Here is a 19,325-nt window from a genome sequence, read left to right as displayed (position 1 = left end):
GACAACGTGAACATAATACTGTCTGTGTAAACTCCCCCAGCCAATCCCCAGATTTCCAAGAAGGGGCCACGTTGAAGTCGGAAGAAATTATAATGCCAGTGCCACTAATAGCCGGACCCATCTGTGATTTACCATCACTTTGTCTTTATTAGTGTACCCTTTGCTGTCACTGTCTTAACACAGTTTTGTCCTTATTAAATCTTGAGGTCCATCTGCTCCATAGAAACTGACAGACGTTCCACCATGCCATAACATTGGCTTTTTCTTTGCAACTCTGCCTAGAAGGCCAGCATCCCGGAGTCGCCTCTTCACTGCTGACGTTAAGACTGGTGTTTTGCGGGTACTATTTAATGAAGCTGCCAGTTGAGGACTTGTGAGGCATCTGTTTCGCAAACTAGACACTAATGTACTTGTCCTCTTGCTCAGTTGTGCACCGGGGCCGCTCACTCTTTCTATTCTGGTTAGAGCCAGTTTGCTCTGTTCTGTGAAGGGAGTAGTACACAGCGTTGTATGAGATCTTCAGTTTCTTGGCAATTTCTCGCATGGAATAGCCTTCATTGATGAGTTTCAGAAGAAAGTTATGTTTCTGGCCATTTTGAGTCTGTAATCGATTCCCAAATGCTGATGCTCCAGATACTCAACTAGTCTAAAGGCCAGTTTTATTGCTTCTTTAATCAGAACAACAGTTTTCAGCTGTGCTAACATACTTGCAAAAGTGTTTTCTAATGACAAATTAGCCTTTTACAATGATAAACATGGATTAGCAAACACAACGTGCCGTTGGAAAACAGGAGTGAGTGTTGCTGATAATGGGCCTCTATAGGCCTATGTAGATATTCCATTTTAAAAAATCGCCCGTTTCCAGCTACAATAGTCATTTACAACATTAACAATGTGTACACTGTATTTCTGATCAATTTGATATTATTTTAATGGACAAAAAAATTAAGGACATTTTTAAGTGACCCCAAACTTTTGAATGTTAGTGTACCTCCTCCATTGAAATGGACAGAGATCTAGAGGTTTATGTTAAGCCACTTACTGTAAATTGTTTTGGTTAAAGTTTCTAGTAAGTTGAGTGCATATATTTTTGGTATGTGATCCCTGCAGGAATTGAACCCATGACCACAAAACACCACATATTGTCTTAAATATCTGTCCTTAGGTGGCAGAAGATGGTAAAAGAGCAAACCTTGCAGTTCTATATAATTACATAAAATACATGACACATATGTTAATCAATTTATACCTCTTGACCGTCTGCAACTGTATTCAAGCAGCTCGAGCCTGTCAAATAGATGAAAACCTATTGAGAAATTGGACTTAATTGGCCAGAACTGGCACTTTGAGGCACAAAAGCCCTCTCATAACCACACACAGTGATATAGAAACTGGCTGGTAGTCTAGAGACTGCCCGATGCCAGTTAGTGTGTTGGCTACTGTCCAACACATTAGCCTAGTAACTGAAAGAGCAGACATTAAAGTCATTGTTAAATCTTATAGGCTATTCTTAAATAGTTATCTTACTACCTTTTCTCATTTGTTAAAGTGGACATAATCCAGACTACTAATCCAGAGCTCAGACTAATCTAGAGATAAACTGTCCCTCGTAGTTTCGCATGGTTAGACTGACCCTGTCATGTCAATAGAGTGAATGATCTGGGGACAAACCTTAGAATTACTGTATTTCCGAAAGGTACTTGCCAGTCGGGCAAATCAGGAGTACATTTATGGTCACTTGCCCATATACATTTACATGCAGAAATTCCATAAATTGGCCGTATTTCACTTAAACGATGGGGAGGAACCAGAAAGTTTAGGGTTAGGCTACTGGAATTCTTGCAGTTTGGTTGTTTGAGTAAGGAAAACTGCCCACCTTGCTCAACTGTTCAATTTACTTGCCCCGGCCAATAGGGAAACCCTTAATATCAATCCCTGCATAATAGGTATATACATACATACACCCACACGAAGAAACACCAACACCCTAATCATAATACTGTTATTTTAATTGTCCCACTGTTACTTTAAATGCAAATCTTTTGTAGTTTTATATGTTACTACATTCTCTGCCATCATAGTTCTCAACGTCATTCGTTCTCTCCATTACAACTTTTACAAAGGTTTTATTAACAGTTTTTTTTACAAAGTGATCATGAGCCTTCAACCGTTGTTTTATTCCCATTGACGGACATGTAGTCAAACTGTGCCTGGGAAAGAAAATGACATGTGCCAAACTGAGCAGTGCAAGAAGTGAATAGACATAAAACATGACTACATAAAGTCCTGCATAAGACATCCAAACCAGTTGCTGGTATTTTGGGGAGGTGGGGGGGGATACAGTCACATAACATGTGGCAAATGCAGTAACCTTACCCAGAAAGTACAATACAGCAGTCATGTGATGGATATGTAGACTTCATGTAGTCACACAGCTGTAAAATGTGGCTAAACAATACAAAGTTTAAAATAAAAAAAAGTGGTTTTGATATGCAACTTACAAAAAAAACAATTCGATAAAAAGTATAAAAAATAGAGCACAATAAATAAAATGAATTAAGTATAGAGTTACGTTATAACCGTACCTTTACAAAATGTTTAATGTAAAGTTGTATACATAAACACACACATACATACAGAAAAAACAGAAACTATAAATGTTGGCCTAACATTTGCATGTTAACACATACTCAAACATATTGTCAATAGTACCGCTTTATAAGCAGGTCCGTCATGGACCTAACACAAACCGACTGGACCGTTTGACAACAGGTTAGATCGACGACAGAGTTAATCTTTCTACCTCCTTACAGAAAAAACAACAGAAGGTTCGCTTTTCTCGGAGACGAATGAAGCCGGTGTGTAAAAGAAAGAAAATTAAACCCAAAGTAGTTTTAACTGTTAGATATAACTTCTTAAGGTCATGCCTAACTTTCCATGTTTCCTTTTGACTAAAGGAATAAGGAAAGATGATGCTCTGTGCAGTGCAAATCTGACCTCTGGTGGCAGATCCAATCATAGCTTTATATCTGATTTAATTCCTTCTGGGGTGCATCTCAAAAGTCTAGTGCCCTTCCCACCCCCCATCTCTGTTCATTCATCTGCATTGGCGTGAAATAATTGGAGAGGAAGCTATGTAAGACTATTGAGATGCACACATGGTTTGAAAAGGACTCATTTTGTGCTTTTAGGCTCACCCACCCCATCGAGAGGGTTCCCAAATCAGGTCCCGTGTGGCTCAGTTGGTAGAGCATGGCGCTTGCAACGCCAGGGTTGTGGGTTCGATTCCCACGGGGGACCAGTACAAAAAAAGTATGAATGTATGTACTTGTAAGTCGCTCTGGATAAGAGCGTCTGCTAAATGACTTAAATGTAAAAAATGTAAATTAATACTGAAAGTGCCTGGCAACTTTGAGTCTTAAATCGTCCGAGGTAAAAACTCAGATATTAACACACACCCACAAAGGCTTGTAATATTTAGGAGCCCTCTCGAGGAAGACTCAAGCTTGACTCATTTCCTTACAATGTCACATATAGAAAATAATGCTATAGAAATCAAACAGACAACATACAACGTTAACCAGGTAAAAACAAAATGGAATGTAAAAATTATATAAACTCAACAGAGCCAATATATAACAACTATTTAAAATGTACAACAATGCATTTTCAAAATGATACAGCAATTCATAAAATACAGAAGAAACCCTATAGAGGCAAAGGGAATGTATTTTTCGATAAGTACCACTAGAGGGCATTACACATTCATGCTCACACATCCAGTCATAAACATGAAATATTTTTGAAAGTTAACGTTTTCTGTAATGAGAGATTTGTTACTCTGCTGCCAGTGGTCTAATACTTTTTTGCCCTCTACCATTCGTTAGCCTATCTATCATAACCCCACTAATACCCATTTTTAGTGCTTATTCTACCACTTACAGCAGCTCTGGTAACTTGGTTCACCATTGAATTCAATTGGACCAATACAGATTCCGTACATTCTTGTCAAACTCTCACAGTGTAAACAACAGCTTCTGTCCAACACTGAATTGTATGTGCACTGTTGCCTCAAACGTCTCACTGAATGACATTTTGTGACGCCACCATTAGTGTAGCAGAAATAAACTAAAACATTCTATCATACACCCGACCCATGCAGCCGAGCCACAGCCCACCTGTTCAGAGGGTGTATGATGTTGTACCTCAGTCAGTGTCGCTAGAAACTACAGTCAGACAGTCGATTTGTCTGTTTCTCTATTTGTTTAATGTGCCGTTGGTTCTTTTTCTTGGCTCATCTTTTCACCCGTTCAGTCATTTCTTCTCGTATGCAGTCTTTCAGGCATTCGGTTTCTGTTGCTGTCACAGTTGCGCTGTCTGTGTTCATTTCTGTATTTCTCTCTTTTTTTTTTTTACATATTCATTTGTCTATTTCTTCTCATCTCTGTTCCATTGTGTCTCACTGAGTCTGTATGTTCATTGTTTAAGCTCGGTCTCAAGTCTCCAGAGTCAGAACAAGTCTCTGTGTTGCTGTTTCCCCATTGACCCATCTTTAGCTCAGTCTCTGGGTAGGCACTCCTCCTCTGTGATCCCCTGGGCCTTAAGCTCCTCCAGAACGTTGTCCAGGTGGCCTGGGTCAGGGTAGCCATGGCCTGTTAGGTTGGAGCCAAACTCAGTCTTGTGGTGCACTTCGTTCCAGATGACCGTGTCCGACTCGCCCGTGGTGCTGGACGTGCCCACCGAGAAGATGAGCCGGCGGTCCCACGCCACCAGCAGCAGCTTCAGTACCTAGAAATAAAAGAGTGAAAGAAAGGGATGGAAAGAAAAGTTAGCTACCCAACCCAGTCATTTCATCTACAGCAAACCAGTACAAACTAGTAAACAGGAAGTCAGCTGGTGTTTACCTTGCGTCCCTTCTCGCTATCAGGGAGGTAGCAGTGTCGGGGGAATCCCCGGGCGGTGAATGGCTTGCCCGGGTTCGGGTGCTCAGGCCCCTGGGAAAAGGTGAAAGGGATTAGAATATGAATAATCATGCACAGTCAATGGGTGAATTCACAAGAACGCCCATCATCTTGTATTTACAGTACATCAGATGCGTGTAGTATGTGGATGGGCAGTAAGGTTGTTACCTGGATGCCGGGGGGGATGTTGTAGATGATGCGGATGGTCTTGCAGTCAGGGTGGCCGGGCAGCGAGTGGGGGATGACGTGGTACTCCATCTTGCCGGGTGGCTGGTTCCCAGTCTTCACGCCGTAGATGGTCTTGCAGGTAGGGCACTGTAGGCTGCCGTCCTTGTTGCCATTGTTGTACATGGCCACCAAGCACTGCAGGTGGTACTGGTGCCCACACTGAGCCAGGCGACCAACCGACTCTGCCCGCTGGATTCCCCCAACTCCGGGGCCCTTGTATCCCGAGGGCCCAGCCAGGGCCTCCATGCAGATAGTGCAGTCCTCCTCTGGGGGGTTGCGGACCTTCTGAAGGTACCTCTTCACTACTTCCTCAGGGGTCTTGCCTGAGAGAAAGAGATGAAAGAGACATTTTTAGTGAATTAATCACTGTGACCCACATTTCCTATGTTGGGATGTGTGTGTGTGTGTGTGTGTTTGCGGGCGCTACACCCACCTTTGCGAGCCTGCTTCTTGGTGGTCTTGCGGCAGCAGTGGCCGAGGCCGGGGATGGGCTTTATGTCACTCTTGCTAACGGGCGGGGGGTGGAGCACTAGCTTGGGAGGGCGGGTCAGACAAACAGGAAGTCCTGCGGCGCTCATCAGGATCCCTGTAATACCTAGAGACAACCAGCAGTGGGAGCAATGAGACTCCACCATCACTGTCTATTGAGCTTATGCCAGGTAGACACTGGTCCATCCTAAGCTACACTCATTCTCTATTTATGGCTCACATTAACAAATGAAGCCTGATTCTCTGTAACACTGTCTATCATTATTAGATAAAGTGACGTTGAGCACTAAATGACCAAAATAGGCCTAGTAAATGAAGACTGAAAATGGCTGGAGACACTGGTACAAAGTTCCCTAATAGCTTGACTAGGAAACATAGCTTCCCAGGCAGCTTCAAGCTTCTTGTTTTGATATTAAGACTTAATGGTTGTTCTTACCTGCCAACGCAGGGTGGACAGGGCTAGATCCATTGAGGTTCTTCACAGGTACCGTTGGGACACTAAACATAAAACACACTTCAGAACACACACCTAGCAGACACAAAGTATTTCCCCGTAAGGTCTACCTACACCTGTTGTATTAGGCGCATGTGACAAATACAATTTGATTTGATTTTGAAACAATCACAAATCACATCAGAGGTGTGTCGTCGGTAAACTTCAGGTGACCAATGACCACAGTGTCTGGTGTTTTCTGTGTCAAGGGTCATACCATGTTAGCAGGTCAAAGAGCTGTTGCTGAGCCACGTTGTTGACACGTCGCTACGCCATCCAGGACTCCCCTAGTTGTCTGCGCCATGACTGAAAACAACAACCCTCACCTGAGCCAACACTGCTTTGAGAAAACCAGGAGTGCATAGATTGTTACACTTCAGAATGTTTGTTGGCCAGTCGGTCAATTTCATCTTAATTCCGATCAACTCAGGAATGGAATACCACTCCTATAGAAAAATTCCATGCCCAATATAACTGACAGGAATTGAAATAACCCATCATTCCCTACAGCCTTCTCAATACTACAGTTATTCACATCCAACATAGTCCCACTGTCAGACAACTGAAAGAAAGACGGCTGTATCATTGTAAGCATTTGTCATGAGCCTCCACATTCTCCACAATATGATCCAAACAGAAACCGTACTGACTAGGTGTTCAATTTGATTATTGTCATCTTGACTTTGATTGTGGGGTTTATTTCCCAGCTGAAATCTGCAAACCCCTCAGGAACCAATTAAAATCGTATCCCAAAGAAGATTTTCACTATCGCTTCCCCAAACTTGAATCTTTCTCAATCCTCTCTTCAGTCTCCTTTCCAAATCTCAATAATAAATCCTTGTCGAGTATGTATATCCTCAGATACGCTGCATCTCCCTGCTCCAGTCTCCCTCTCCTCTCCCAGTCAGAAGGTGTATGAATGTCTCATATTCCTCTGGCTTTTACAGTATAGGGATTTTCCATCTGTTGACGTTACCACACTGAGATTACCTGCCAATTAGCAAGTCACAGTGCACGGCTGCCAAACAGCAGACAGACAGACACCAGCGCATACTGGAGTAACGGCATTAGCTGAGGTTAACCCCTCTAGCGTTACATGCTGTGAGGGAATGCTGTGCGTTTTCACTGAGGGATTGTCCTTGACATAAAAGCAGAGGCGTGGATTGGTATTGGGTGATTATCTGAAAGTACTTTAGGTAGAGAATATTACTTGTGACGTCTATCCCCCCCCCCCCCCCCCCCCCCGCACACATAAAACCTAAACGTGGGAAAGTTATAAAGGCTACATTTAGTCCAATGATTCAGCTACATTGTTTCAAATAGGTACTGAAAAATACTGTTCGCCCATCACCAACTTATGATATTTCTATTGTAGAAGAAAACACAGCACGGAACAACTGTGGCTCATTCGTTGTGTATAGTATGATCTCCAAGGTCTATTCCCCAACAGAGGTATTCCTCATCTGCATATTTCAAATCAGTTACACCCTCACCAGTCCCTCTTTGAACATTTTGGTAATACTTTATTCGGAAAGCCCCTTACCCCGACAGATGATCTAGCGTAGATGTTCAGCAAGCGCAATTGGTTTCATTTATCGAGTGTGTCAGCTGCAACATATTACAACAAATTTGAAAGCCTGAGTGGCTGAGGATAGTAAACCAACGATTACATGTCAACAGTAGTAGTTCAATTCGAATTCATCCAATCACAATAGTTGTTTTATCATCTGAGCATCTGTCTGGCGACTATCCAAATAAAGCGGGACCAACGTGGTCTTTCAACGAACTGAGGGTCTGGAAAGTGTACAACTGTAGGCCATATCCCAAGTAACCAATCAAGGCTAAACCCCAAAATGAACCCTGTTCCGCCGCACGATATGGGATCCCCAACTTGGCTTACAGTTCGAGAAACACAGCGCAGCTCATTGGGTCACCGGCCTTATGTGTCTGGGTGCTCTTGCCCAGTGTTCTCTCACAGATACGAAGATGTGGACGAATGAAAAGCACCTTGTGAACTGGAGCAGACGGCATAACACATTGGCTGTGCCAGGGAGCGGACGTGCAAGGTGTGAGATACAGAAGGAGGGAGGGTGGAGGAGAGGGGAAAAGAGGGAAGGAGGGAGGAAAATAGTGAAGGAGGGAGGGAGAGCGAAAAAGTGGGGAGGACTTGGGACTTGACTTATGGATGAGGGGCAGTATTGAGTAGCTTGAATGAATAAGGTGCCCAAAGTAAACTGCCTGCTACTCAGGCCCAGAAGCTAAGATATGCATATTATTAGTAGATTTGGATAGAAAACACTCGCACGTTTCTAAAACTGTTTGAATGAGGTCTGTGAGTATAACATAACTCATGTGGCAGGCAAAAACCTGAGAAAAAAATCCAACCAGGAAGTGGGAAATCTGAGGTTTGTAGGTTTAAGTCTTTGCCTATCCAAGATAGTGTAAATTTGGTCCGATTGCACTTCCTATGGCTTCCACTAGATGTCAATAGTCTTTAGAACCTTGTTTCAGGCTTCTACTGTGAAGTTAGAGCAAATAAGAGCTGTTTGAGTCAGGGGTCTGGCAGAATGCCATGAGCTAAATCATGCATGCGGTCGTGAGAGCTAACTGCGTTCCTTTTCATTTCTAAAGACAAAGGAATTGTCCGGTTGAAACATTATTGAAGATTTATGATAAAAACATCCTAAAGATTGATTCTATACTTCGTTTGACATGTTTCTACGAACTGTAATATCATTTTTTTGACTTTTCGTCTGGACTAAGTGTTCCTGCGCCTCATGAATTTGGATTTGTGAACTAAAGGCGCAAACAAAAAGGAGGTATTTGATCATAAATGATAGACTTTATCGAACAACACAAACATTTATTGTGGAACTGGGATTCCTGGGAGTGCATTCCGATGAAGATCATCAAAGGTAAGTGAATATTTATAATGCTATTTCTGACTTCTGTTGACTCCACAACATGGCGGGTACCTGTATGGCTTGTTTTGGTGCCTGAGCGCTGTACTCAGATTATTGCATGGTGTGCTTTTTCCGTAAAGCTTTTTTGAAATCTGACACAGCGGTTGCATTAAGGAGAAGTATATATTTAATTCCATGTATAGCGCTTGTATTTTCATCAATATTTATGATGAGTATTTCTGTAAATTGATGTGGCTCTCTGCAAAATCACCGGATGTTTTGGAAGCAAAACATTACTGAACATTACGCGCCAATGTAAACTGAGATTTTTGGATATAAATATGAACTTTATCGAACAAAACATACATGTATTGTGTAACATGAAGTCCTATGAGTGTCATCTGATGAAGATCATCAACGGTTAGTGATTAATTTTATCTCCATTTCTGCTTTTTGTGACTCCTCTCTTTGGCTGGAAAAATGGCTGTGTTTTTCTGTGTCAAGGTGCTGACCTAACATAATCGCATGGTATGCTTTCGTCGTAAAGCCTTTTTGAAATCGGACACGATGGTGGGATTAACAACAAGTTTATCTTTAAAATGGTGTATAATACTTGTATGTTTGAGGAATTATAATTATGAGATTTCTGTTGTTTGAATTTGGCGCCCTGCACTTTCACTGGCTGTTGTCAAATCGATCCCGTTAACGGGATTTTAGCCCGTCTAATCCCTATGAAGGTAACTATGTGGTTCAGTTTGATCCCTGGCTAATATAAAACTTTAGTGCACTTTCTGGCTGATCCATTCAAGAGGCTGCTATGGTGTACAGGACACGAATAGTCACACACAGCCATAGGAAACATACAAAACCTACAAGCTCCAAAATCACACGTTGTGGGTCAGATCCTAAAACAACTGTTTGGTTCACAGATACCTGGCAATACATAGGTACCAGGACCACCTTCCCTGGACCACTGACGAGCACGTGACAGGGGAGAAGGGGGTTGACCCTGTAACGTCATATGGTTAATCTCTTGAAGTGGTTGACCATACCCAGGAAAATAAAATTCACTTGTTAACCATCGGTCATCGTCCCACCTACTCACTTCAGGTCTTCCAAGAACAACTTTCCAAACAAACACGAACAGAGTTTACAACTATGTTATGATGTGCTGAGTGAGGCTGACATAATGAATAAATTCAACGTATTGGGCCGGTTGTCCTGGACAGAGATTAAATGGTGGCGCTGAGGTTTCTTAATTTCTTAACTCTATTTTTGAGGAAAGCGACAGCTGGTTTACAAGTGAATCTTTTGGTCCATGGGATTTTTTTAAATGACGTTACACAGGTGTTTGTTTTTTCCCCTTCACATGCCTGTTCCACCTCCCTTTTAGCCCCCTCTGTGTGTCAGTGAACTTGGCATGGTAACTGTTACAGTGTGTGTGGTTCTGTGTACCAGTCTAAAGTTGTTTGTCTGCTGTGCATTACTAGAAATTATTGGGTCTTGTTACTCTGGGTACATTCGTCTGCAAAATAATTTATAATATGAATAAATAAAATAAAATGTGTATAAAATAACTTTAAACAATAACATGAATACTCAAATAATGTGGAAGAGAATGCCCCCATGTTTTGAGGAGTGTACACTGGCAAAATACTAATTTGTATGCAACTGATGAGGCTTTTAGTTCTCCTCTGGGAAGCTAATGCTAGGCAACTAAATACCAAATATGCACTTTAAAATTATCTTGTTCAGTTAACAACGGTTTAGGTAAGTGCAATATTTAATAAATTCTGATTTTTGGTGAACCATCCCTTTATCTCCCAACAGTGGAGGTATAGTGTTTCACATTGACCTCTTATTCAACTGACAGGGAAGTTGATTCAATTTTCCTCCTCACCAAAAGTTCTGTCACTGGGAGTACATCTACAAAGTGTCTACCTACCTAGGGAAGTTTTCCATTCCACCGTCACCCCGGCTTGTAATTTTACGGGTTAAGACTTTTTTGTTGAGCATTTTTGCCCCAAATCCTAATGTAAGATCCCATGTAGTCTAGTTTTCATGTAAATCTTCCATTGAGGTTTCATGTATATCTTCTATTGACATCAATGCATGACTGGGTTAGAGCTTAGCACATGCAACTCAAGTAGGGATTCGGCCCTAAGTAATGAATGCGGGCTACTAGAAAAAAAAGCATCTCAGCCTCCCGAGTGGTGCAGTGGTCTAAGGCACTGCATCACAGTGCTAGCTGTGCCACTAGAGATTCTGGGTTCGAGTCCAGGCTCTGTCGCAGCCGGACGCGACCGGGAGACCCTTGGAGCGGTGCACAATTGGCCCAGCGTCGTCCGGGTTAGGGGAGGGTTTGGCCCGGCAGGGATGTCCTTGTCCCATCGACTACTAACGACTCCTGTGGCGGGCCGGGAAGAGTGGCGGACACAGTCGCCCGGTGTACGGTGTTGTTTCCTCTGACACATTGGTGCGGCTGGCTTCCGGGTTAAGTGGGTATTGTGTCAAGAAGCAGTGCGGTTGTGTTTCGGAGGTCGCATGGCTCTCGACCTTCGCCTCTCCCGAGTCCGTACGGGAGTTGCAGCGATGAGACAAAACTATAACTGCCAATTGGATACCACGAAATTGGGGAGAAAAGGGGTACATATTTTTTTGTTTTATAATAATAAAAAATAAAAAATTAAACATCTTACTTGATACTTGATTTAACTTCTGAGACAAACGACACCGAGAAACAATTAAAGATAATTTTGTCAAGTGAATTCTTCTGGAAGCCACAAGAAATGCCTAAAAGCTGCCCTCTCATAAAACTGTATCACTTGACAAAAATGATAATTGAAAAGTAATTCATAATTAATAAGCAAGTTATCAACAATTCCTGGCCCCAAACAAGCTAGTTGTCCACAAATAGCTGACCCTCCACAAGCTGGCCTCCCACTTCAATGCGGAGAGGAAACTAACGTCCGTGGGCGTGGCTCTTGGCCGGAGCAAGGCGTTTGGGTAGACAGGCAACAAGTCCTCAGCTCTTCACAGTGAGTTGGTCACGTGGCGAACAATGCCCTCTAGTGTTAAGAGGAGATCATTGCTAGACTCCCTCACTACTCTCACAATAACACATTATTCACACAGAGCCAGTAACTGTGTCAATATTGATACTCGCTCTGCGAGCATATGCTCGGGTGGCAACTCATCTATATGCATGTATGGATTACCGAAGTAACTGCTACCTCGCTTAAAAAAAATAAACTCTATCTACCTCTGTTGTCCTTTACCAGGACCCCATTCCACACAGTCTTTTGCACCCAATCCCTCTATGCACAGATTTGAAAACCTTAGACAGGAGATATGGCGCTATTATCACATTGTTTAAACCTCTCCTATCCTTTCCGATCTACACAAGTGCTCGCTTACCCCGCTTACCCCCCCCCCCCTCCCCCCACCGTCCTGGCTCTCAAATTCTAACTGGGTGAATCAAATCTGAGTGACACATCGTGGCGTATTTGATATGAACGTGTTATGGAATTTCACATAGAAATGAACCAGCTAACAGAATGTGTCATAGGGATTAAAGGTTTATTAATGCTAATGGGGTGTTAATGTCAGATATGTGCAGTGATTATGGAGGCATGTCTTCGCCAGTGGAAACGCCTTGGATCAAAATGTTTCAATTCCTCGTCTATCCTTGTTTTTCATACCTTGTGTTGTGTTTTCCTGCGAGAGACAAGTCTATGTCGGGCGTAGTCCATCGTGTTTTCGGATTGGGATTAACCATTGTATAGGCTCCATAACATCACTAAGTCTCTTTCTCAACACTGAAATTCCCTTGTCTTCAGAAAGAAAACTTTCTTTAAGCACTGTTTGGCACGATGTCCAGCACACAGATTGAGCCCAGTTCTGATATCGGTTCAAATGGAGACATAACTATGTATTACCAACATGTTCTTGTCCATCTTGCAGGTTGCGTAGATCAATGTTTGGGTCACAACTGACTTGTTTCGGGTTATGGCAAGAGACTGGACTGTCAAAGTAGACAGACAATTCTAGTCACTCGCAGCACAAAAACGTTTCAAAACCACTAGATGTGCATGATATTGAGTGTGCTTGCTTGTGGTATTAGATATCATATCAGATAGACATGTGTAGAGATATTCGTCATAAAGGAGGTACACAGGAGGAGAATTTTTGTGAACTGTAGTGACATAACAGCTGGAGCAGTGACTCACCCGGAGGCGATGAGGGCTCTGGACTGGGCCATGGCGATGCGCTGCAGGGCGGGTCGGCTGAGCCCGGCAAGGCTGGCACGAGGTGGCAGGGGGGCTGCACAGGCTGCCGCTGCTGAAGACACGGGCCCCAGGACACGGGCGGAGGGTGAGGGGGTGCAGGAGGAGGCTGCCGTGGAGATGAGAAGAGGGGCCGGCGCGGGCATCGACGGAGGGCCGGAGGATGCCATGGAGAAGGAAGAGGAGGGAGGAAGAATGACACCGGACGCGATGGAGGAGGGCGGAGGCGGTGGAGGAGGCGGAAGGGGGGGTAGAGGCGGGGGAGGGGGCCGGGTAGAGGTGAGGGAGAGTGCGGCGGTGGCCGAACCCAGGAGGGAGAGCGAGTGGGCGAAGCCGCCGCCGACCCCTACACCACTGCTAGCCCAGCCCGCGGACGTCCTGTGGGGGGACAAGGACCTGGCCATGGAGGAGGGGGGGCGGGGGAGAGTCAGCGAGTAAGACCCCCCCATGGCCGAGTAACCACCACCTAGTTTGGGGCTGGGCGGCTTGTTCTGAGGCGGCCTCCTGCCCAGGGTGTGAGCTGTCGCCATGGCGCCTGCCTTGACGCTCAGGACCAGCATGCATTGCTGACAGGCGCAGGGCTGGCCCAGCGATGTGATGGCAGAGGCAGGCAGGGCGCCGCTGGGGTAGGCGCTACCGTTCCCGTTCCCCATGCCCACTCCGGAAACCCCCACCCCCGGCAGTCCTCCAGGGCTGGGTCCCCAGGCGTGGTGTGTCTTGGGAAGGGGCCCCGACACCAGAGGGTAAGCCAGGTCGGAGCGGCGCTGGATGCGGCGGCAGCGCTGCGTCTGCCCGTTGATCTGGGTCATGCTCTGAAAGTCGATGAGGTAGCAGAAGCCCAGTGGCGCCAGGTCCAGCCAGGGCTGCTGACGGTCGCGTGCTGCCTGGATGGCGATGCCCACCTCTGTGTCGTAGGCTGTCCACGAGCCTGTGTCGTTCTCCCACTCCCACAGCCAGCCCTGGCCCGGCGCCGACGTGGGGTCGTAGAAACTGCGACGCACCGGTCGGAGGGTACCTGGGGTAACGGTAGAGAGACGAGGGTCACGCCACAGAACTACAGAGAGGGGAACACAAGAAGGACCTGTTCCAGAAGACCTTTCAACTAACCACATTCAGTCATAACACAACACCGATGACATTTGTAGCACAGTGCAGTAACAGACATACATTGACACAAATGACTATTGATATGACCTGTTCAAGTGAAAGAAAAGCACGAATAAAAAGTTATGTTTTTTAAAATTAGGCTTGGTTGACAGCACCTTTTTTGTTGGTCTATCTAGAATCAAAAGGGGTTATTTTTTACCTGGAACCAAAAAGGGTTCTCTTATGGAGCCAGCCGCAGAACCCTTTTGGAACCCTTTTTTCTAAGAGTGCAGATGAGCTAAATATTCTGTAGGCCCTGCTGTAATAATTGTTGTAGACAAGCAAATTACACCACCACCAAATTTGATCAATCAGTGTGTGCTCGCTAAGAATTTGGGCAAACAGGCTAACAGGTTGCCCCTGGTAACAGCACACCATGTTCTGGATTGTGATTGGTTGCTGGCCTTGGTTGGGCTCAGAGCTGCTCAGAGCTGGTTATGTTTGCTTTCCTAGTCCAGAGACTTAACTCCAAGAATGTTCAAAAAACGTTCAGTCCATATCAACTGTCGTCCTATTACCTAGGATTCAAAGAATTTCTAATCCTGGGTTTAACTCATTTATACTCCCAAAAAGTCTTATTAAAGTGAGCATGACTGGTAAACAATGAAGGATGGTTGCTTTTTTAACAAACAACACGTTTTGAGAGAATAAATCCGGAGTGCTTGAGATGCCAAGCTGCAATAGAAAACGACATCTTTAAATAAGAAGACATAAACCAATATAAATGTATCTATAAACACAGTTTTCTGTTCAAAACAATAGGGTTTGAATGGAAAGTATACATGAACATACTTATTGAATTATGTAATAGACATATAACAATGCCTGGAATGCAACAGAGTCATTTTTTCATCGTATCTGAACTCAACTAAACTACCCCCTTTTCTCTCAATGACCTCAGACTTCTGCAATTCATCTCACCTCACTCTGGTTTTGGGACTGGGGCACCCTACCCCCTCTCTCCCCACAGCTATCACCGTCTGGGAAGCAGGCAAACCGCACAAAAGTGTTTGTCAGCCAAAGTTTTGAAAAGGGCGCCAGAGTCAAAGTTAGACGTCTGACAATTCTTCTCTTTGTGTTGTCGCCCACTTTCCTCACTTCATTGTGTGAAGACGTCTCTCTGTCTGGAGGGATGGATACAATCAGCCATAGCATTAACAGCCTTATTATGAGGCACATAAGGGAGAGTTTTGGGGTGAAGTTCAGATAGCCAGTCATAGGTGAGAGTAAATACAGTAGTTTTACTTTGGATATTTGCTGCTCACGAGAAAGCATGTGAGATTTGCAGTTGCACTGTGAATGTGAACCCAATCCGGGATTGGAGGCATTTGTACACATGGTTTGGGTATGTGTCATGAAAGAGTGTGAGAAAGTAGTGTGTAGGATACACACTTTTTATTTCAAGAAAAATGTTCTTGAGATCAAAAGGGGAACAAGCTAAAAATTGATACCAATTTTCCCTCAACATTCATCTTTATTCATGATCATGTTTTGCATAATAACTCATAATGAGAACAGCTCATCCATAACTGTGCCCTACATATACTGTAGATGTCCACTCACACACAACAACCACCCAGCTAGCACATTTGGTTCCTTGGAAGTTGGCAGCACATATTTTTTACATTTTTACATTTTTAAGTCATTTAGCAGACGCTCTTATCCAGAGCGACTTACAATTACATACATTCATACTTTTTTATTTTTTGTACTGTACATATATTTTTGATTTCACATTGGTTGTGGGAACAAAGCCATACGTTTCCTGACCGGAAAATGTAGAACCCTCTGTGGAAAGAGCTTCACATGGAACCAAAAAGGGTTCAACCTGGAACCAAAAAAGGTTCTCCTATGGGGACAGCCGAAGAACTCTTTTGGAACCCTTTTTTCTAAGAGTGTGCCATGACATCATGCTGGCATGCTGGAATCTAAAAATAAATATATCGAAATATGTGTAAAGCAACTAAATTGGGCCTGGAAAACTGTACTTAAGTGTGCTCAAACAGTTGTCACTTATCAGGGGCCATATGTATCAAGCGTCTCAGAGTATGAGTGCTGATCTAGGATCAGGTCCCCTCTGTCCATGCAATCTTTTTTTTATTGTGATCTAAAAGAACTAATCCTAAATCAGCACTCTTATACTGATACACTTGATACATACTGCCTGTGTAGTCTACGGTAGATGCAGTAAGACTGGAAGGTGGTTTGTCTTCTGCGCTCACTACCTCAAGGGCTGTGAGTGTACAGTGTGTCACTGCCCAGCTAGCACGTAACGTTCTGAGAACCATATGTTTCTTAGTGTTTGGTGAGAGCGTGGTTGTCCTATGGTTATTTTGCTTACAACTTTACCGGAATGGTGCAGGATAGTTGCTTGGCTTTGGAACATTCTACGCTCATTTAAGGAACTTGACAACAACAACATAAATCTTGGTACTTTTAGGTTCTAGATAGACAGACTCTGGGGGGAAAAAGGTGCCATCTATCTATCTATCTATCTATCTATCTATCTATCTATCTAGGCTACTCTTCTGCCCCTACCCATGCTATGCAGATCCAAAATCGAAAAATGATAACAATGATAATGCTGAAAGACTCTTGTGAAAGAATGTTTCGTGAAATGCAAAACACATGATCATGAGAAAAACATAAAATAAGCTCTATGTTTGGGATAATGGAGGCAGTTAACAAACAAGGCCTTGAAAAATATATGTGAACTATATACACAACTATACATGCACACATAGGCTAGTCTGCATAAGATGCGGTAGCCTATCAAACAAGAACATAAAGGCTGTTATTAAACCATATTATTTTGGTTCTACGGGGTAACTGGATAGTGCAGGCTATTGTACTGATATGTTGTAGGCCTATGCTACATTATCAGTTTCACTGCGGTAATAACACTGTAATAGCATAGCACCTATATTCACATTCCCTCAATACACATTTGTCATGGTCGTCAGTCACATGAGTCTTACCTGTATCTTGTCGGAACTGGTGCATGGAATGCAAGTCGATGATGTAGGGCGAGAGGCGAGAGTCCACCTGGCCTAAGACAACACTACCACCCCGTGGGTCGTTGCGGATGACTGCCTCGATGTGGTGAGAGACGGCCGGGCTGTAAGGCCGCCAGCGCCCGTGCTCGTTCAGCCATTCCCATACCACCACGGCCGACGCTAGTAACATCCTACGCCTGCAAAATAGAATAGCACAAATGCATTTTTAGGTGGTTTTCTTTTGAATATGTCCCATTTTACGTACATATCCATGCGCAGCTGCATCCATCTTGAGCCATTTGCAAGCTAGGATAGGCTATTGAGATATATTTAGCCTATAATAACAGCGTAGCTCTGTCAACCTGTAAGTGGCGCCTACCTTCCATGTTGATATTCTGTACAGGTGCAACAATAAATCGTTTCTTTGATCAAGCGAATCAATACATCATTAAAATCGTTGTTCTTAGGCAGGGGGGGGAAACAAACAGGTTCCTTGCATTTTAGCCTGTATTCAGAAAAATGGCGTGTAAATCATTTCTATGGCACAATCAGTTTTGATGTGTGAAGATGCTGTGGTGGTGTGCTGAAATGATGGGATGGATAGGCTACATCATACATCGACAAAGTGATTTACTGTAACAAGTGGTTTCATTTTGCGACAATGTAGCCTATATGAATTTCTCATGGTATTATTTTAATACAATGTAACAGATACGCAGTGAGCTTCCACTGGTCACTGTAAAGACCAAAAATCCATGAACTGTCGAGAGTTCCACGGCTTTATTCCACTGTATATCCTTCACATTTTAGGAATATTGGTTTATTTGTAGGTAGGATACCGCCTAAAGTAAATCAATATAGACATATTTACCAATGCTGGATACTTTTAGTTCGCCTTCCGTAGGCTAACGTTACCTCCAATCAAAGCCAATCCAGTGTAGGCTAGGGTTTTCTTGGTTTAGCTACTATCCATCTCGTTATGTTAGGAAGTATTGCCTATAGTAGTGCAAATCCAAGGCTGTTGTTGCGAGAAAATGTGTTTAGGCTATTTGTTTGAATCTCCGCGAAAGCCTGCATAGCCATGTCGTGCAATTGGTCCATGATGTGTCTTGGTTTTATGAGTGGGTTGCATTTAAACGCGAGGAACAACTAGAAATAATTCCGTGGGCCATCCCCGGTCAAAAATATTTTTTTTACAAAATGTTGCCATGAGTGCGTTGACAAGCATTTCACCCAGTAATTTCAACCAGCCCTTATCTATCAGCAAGAGGTAATGTAGCCAATCAAATTCCAGAAACAAGGCCCAATACTCCGCCCATGACTGAGCGGACAAGGAGGCACATTTTGCAAGCAGCACTAGATCTAATTAAAACGTCATAAATAAATTACATTATTAAATGTTTTTATGTGGTAGAATGACTTTAGCTCCGAATTATCACTTGGTGTTGTAATCAATAATTAATTGTGTAGACAATAGACGTAAGGTTACATTTTCAGTTTTTAAAAAGCTGTGGAGATGCCGGGGATTGAACCCGGGGCCTCATACATGCGAAGCATGCGCTCTACCACTGAGCTACATCCCCATTTCCTGTAAAAGCGATATTCAAAATGGAATATAACAATTGCAACAGGTAAAGCTTAAGCGGATTAGGTTGTTTGAAATTATATTTAAGTGTGTGATATTGTGATATTAAAATGTGAAAGTATTATACACGAATTATTCTATGTGATTAAAAAAAACTCAAGTAATAATTCGAATTAAGCCCTTTATTTCAATACAAACAAATATTCCTAAAATATACAAAACACACATTTATTTTTTT

The 19,325-nt window shown here is 43.4% G+C and overlaps 1 protein-coding gene and 2 non-coding genes across 6 annotated transcripts; 1 reads left to right on the top strand and 2 right to left on the bottom strand.

The window, feature by feature from the left end:
• Nucleotides 1-1,991: 1,991 nt before the first annotated feature.
• dtx4a (deltex 4, E3 ubiquitin ligase a) lies at nucleotides 1,992-18,791 on the bottom strand. 4 transcript variants are annotated; one of them, XM_055900559.1, is made up of 8 exons: nucleotides 18,374-18,791; nucleotides 17,485-17,699; nucleotides 13,304-14,414; nucleotides 6,115-6,176; nucleotides 5,623-5,784; nucleotides 5,130-5,512; nucleotides 4,905-4,994; nucleotides 1,992-4,788 (listed from the first exon to the last, which is right to left on the bottom strand). In XM_055900559.1, exons 2-8 carry the CDS (start codon nucleotides 17,690-17,692, stop codon nucleotides 4,558-4,560), a joined length of 2,247 nt encoding a protein of 748 aa, XP_055756534.1. In that variant the 5' UTR covers nucleotides 17,693-17,699; nucleotides 18,374-18,791; the 3' UTR covers nucleotides 1,992-4,557. The 4 variants fall into 4 exon arrangements, with proteins under 4 accessions (XP_055756534.1, XP_055756536.1, XP_055756535.1 ...); XM_055900561.1 differs by having other exon boundaries at nucleotides 13,304-14,375; nucleotides 18,374-18,790; XM_055900560.1 differs by lacking the exon at nucleotides 18,374-18,791 and adding an exon at nucleotides 17,882-18,109.
• trnaa-ugc (transfer RNA alanine (anticodon UGC)) lies at nucleotides 3,226-3,301 on the top strand. The gene has a single exon. It is a non-coding gene; the product is annotated as a tRNA-Ala (tRNA).
• Nucleotides 18,792-19,013: 222 nt separating the features above from the next.
• trnaa-cgc (transfer RNA alanine (anticodon CGC)) lies at nucleotides 19,014-19,085 on the bottom strand. The gene has a single exon. It is a non-coding gene; the product is annotated as a tRNA-Ala (tRNA).
• Between the last annotated feature and the right edge of the window lie 240 nt (nucleotides 19,086-19,325).

The sequence above is a fragment of the Salvelinus fontinalis genome, chromosome 36 (assembly GCF_029448725.1).
Source record: "Salvelinus fontinalis isolate EN_2023a chromosome 36, ASM2944872v1, whole genome shotgun sequence".
NCBI lineage: Eukaryota > Metazoa > Chordata > Actinopteri > Salmoniformes > Salmonidae > Salvelinus > Salvelinus fontinalis.
The sequence above is the reverse complement of the archived record's forward strand: the minus strand, read 5'-3'. Positions and strand labels throughout refer to the sequence as shown.

Bases quoted from the DNA above. Each gene is read 5' to 3' on its own strand.
- dtx4a (XM_055900559.1), bottom strand. From the start codon at position 17,692: ATGTTACTAGCGTCGGCCGTGGTGGTATGGGAATGGCTGAACGAGCAC. The intron at 6,177-13,303 runs GTGAGTCACTGC...TTTTATGTTTAG, and splicing joins AGAGCCCTCATCGCCTCCGG to TGTCCCAACGGTACCTGTGA. The intron at 5,513-5,622 runs GTGGGTGTAGCG...TCTTTCTCTCAG, and splicing joins CAAGAAGCAGGCTCGCAAAG to GCAAGACCCCTGAGGAAGTA.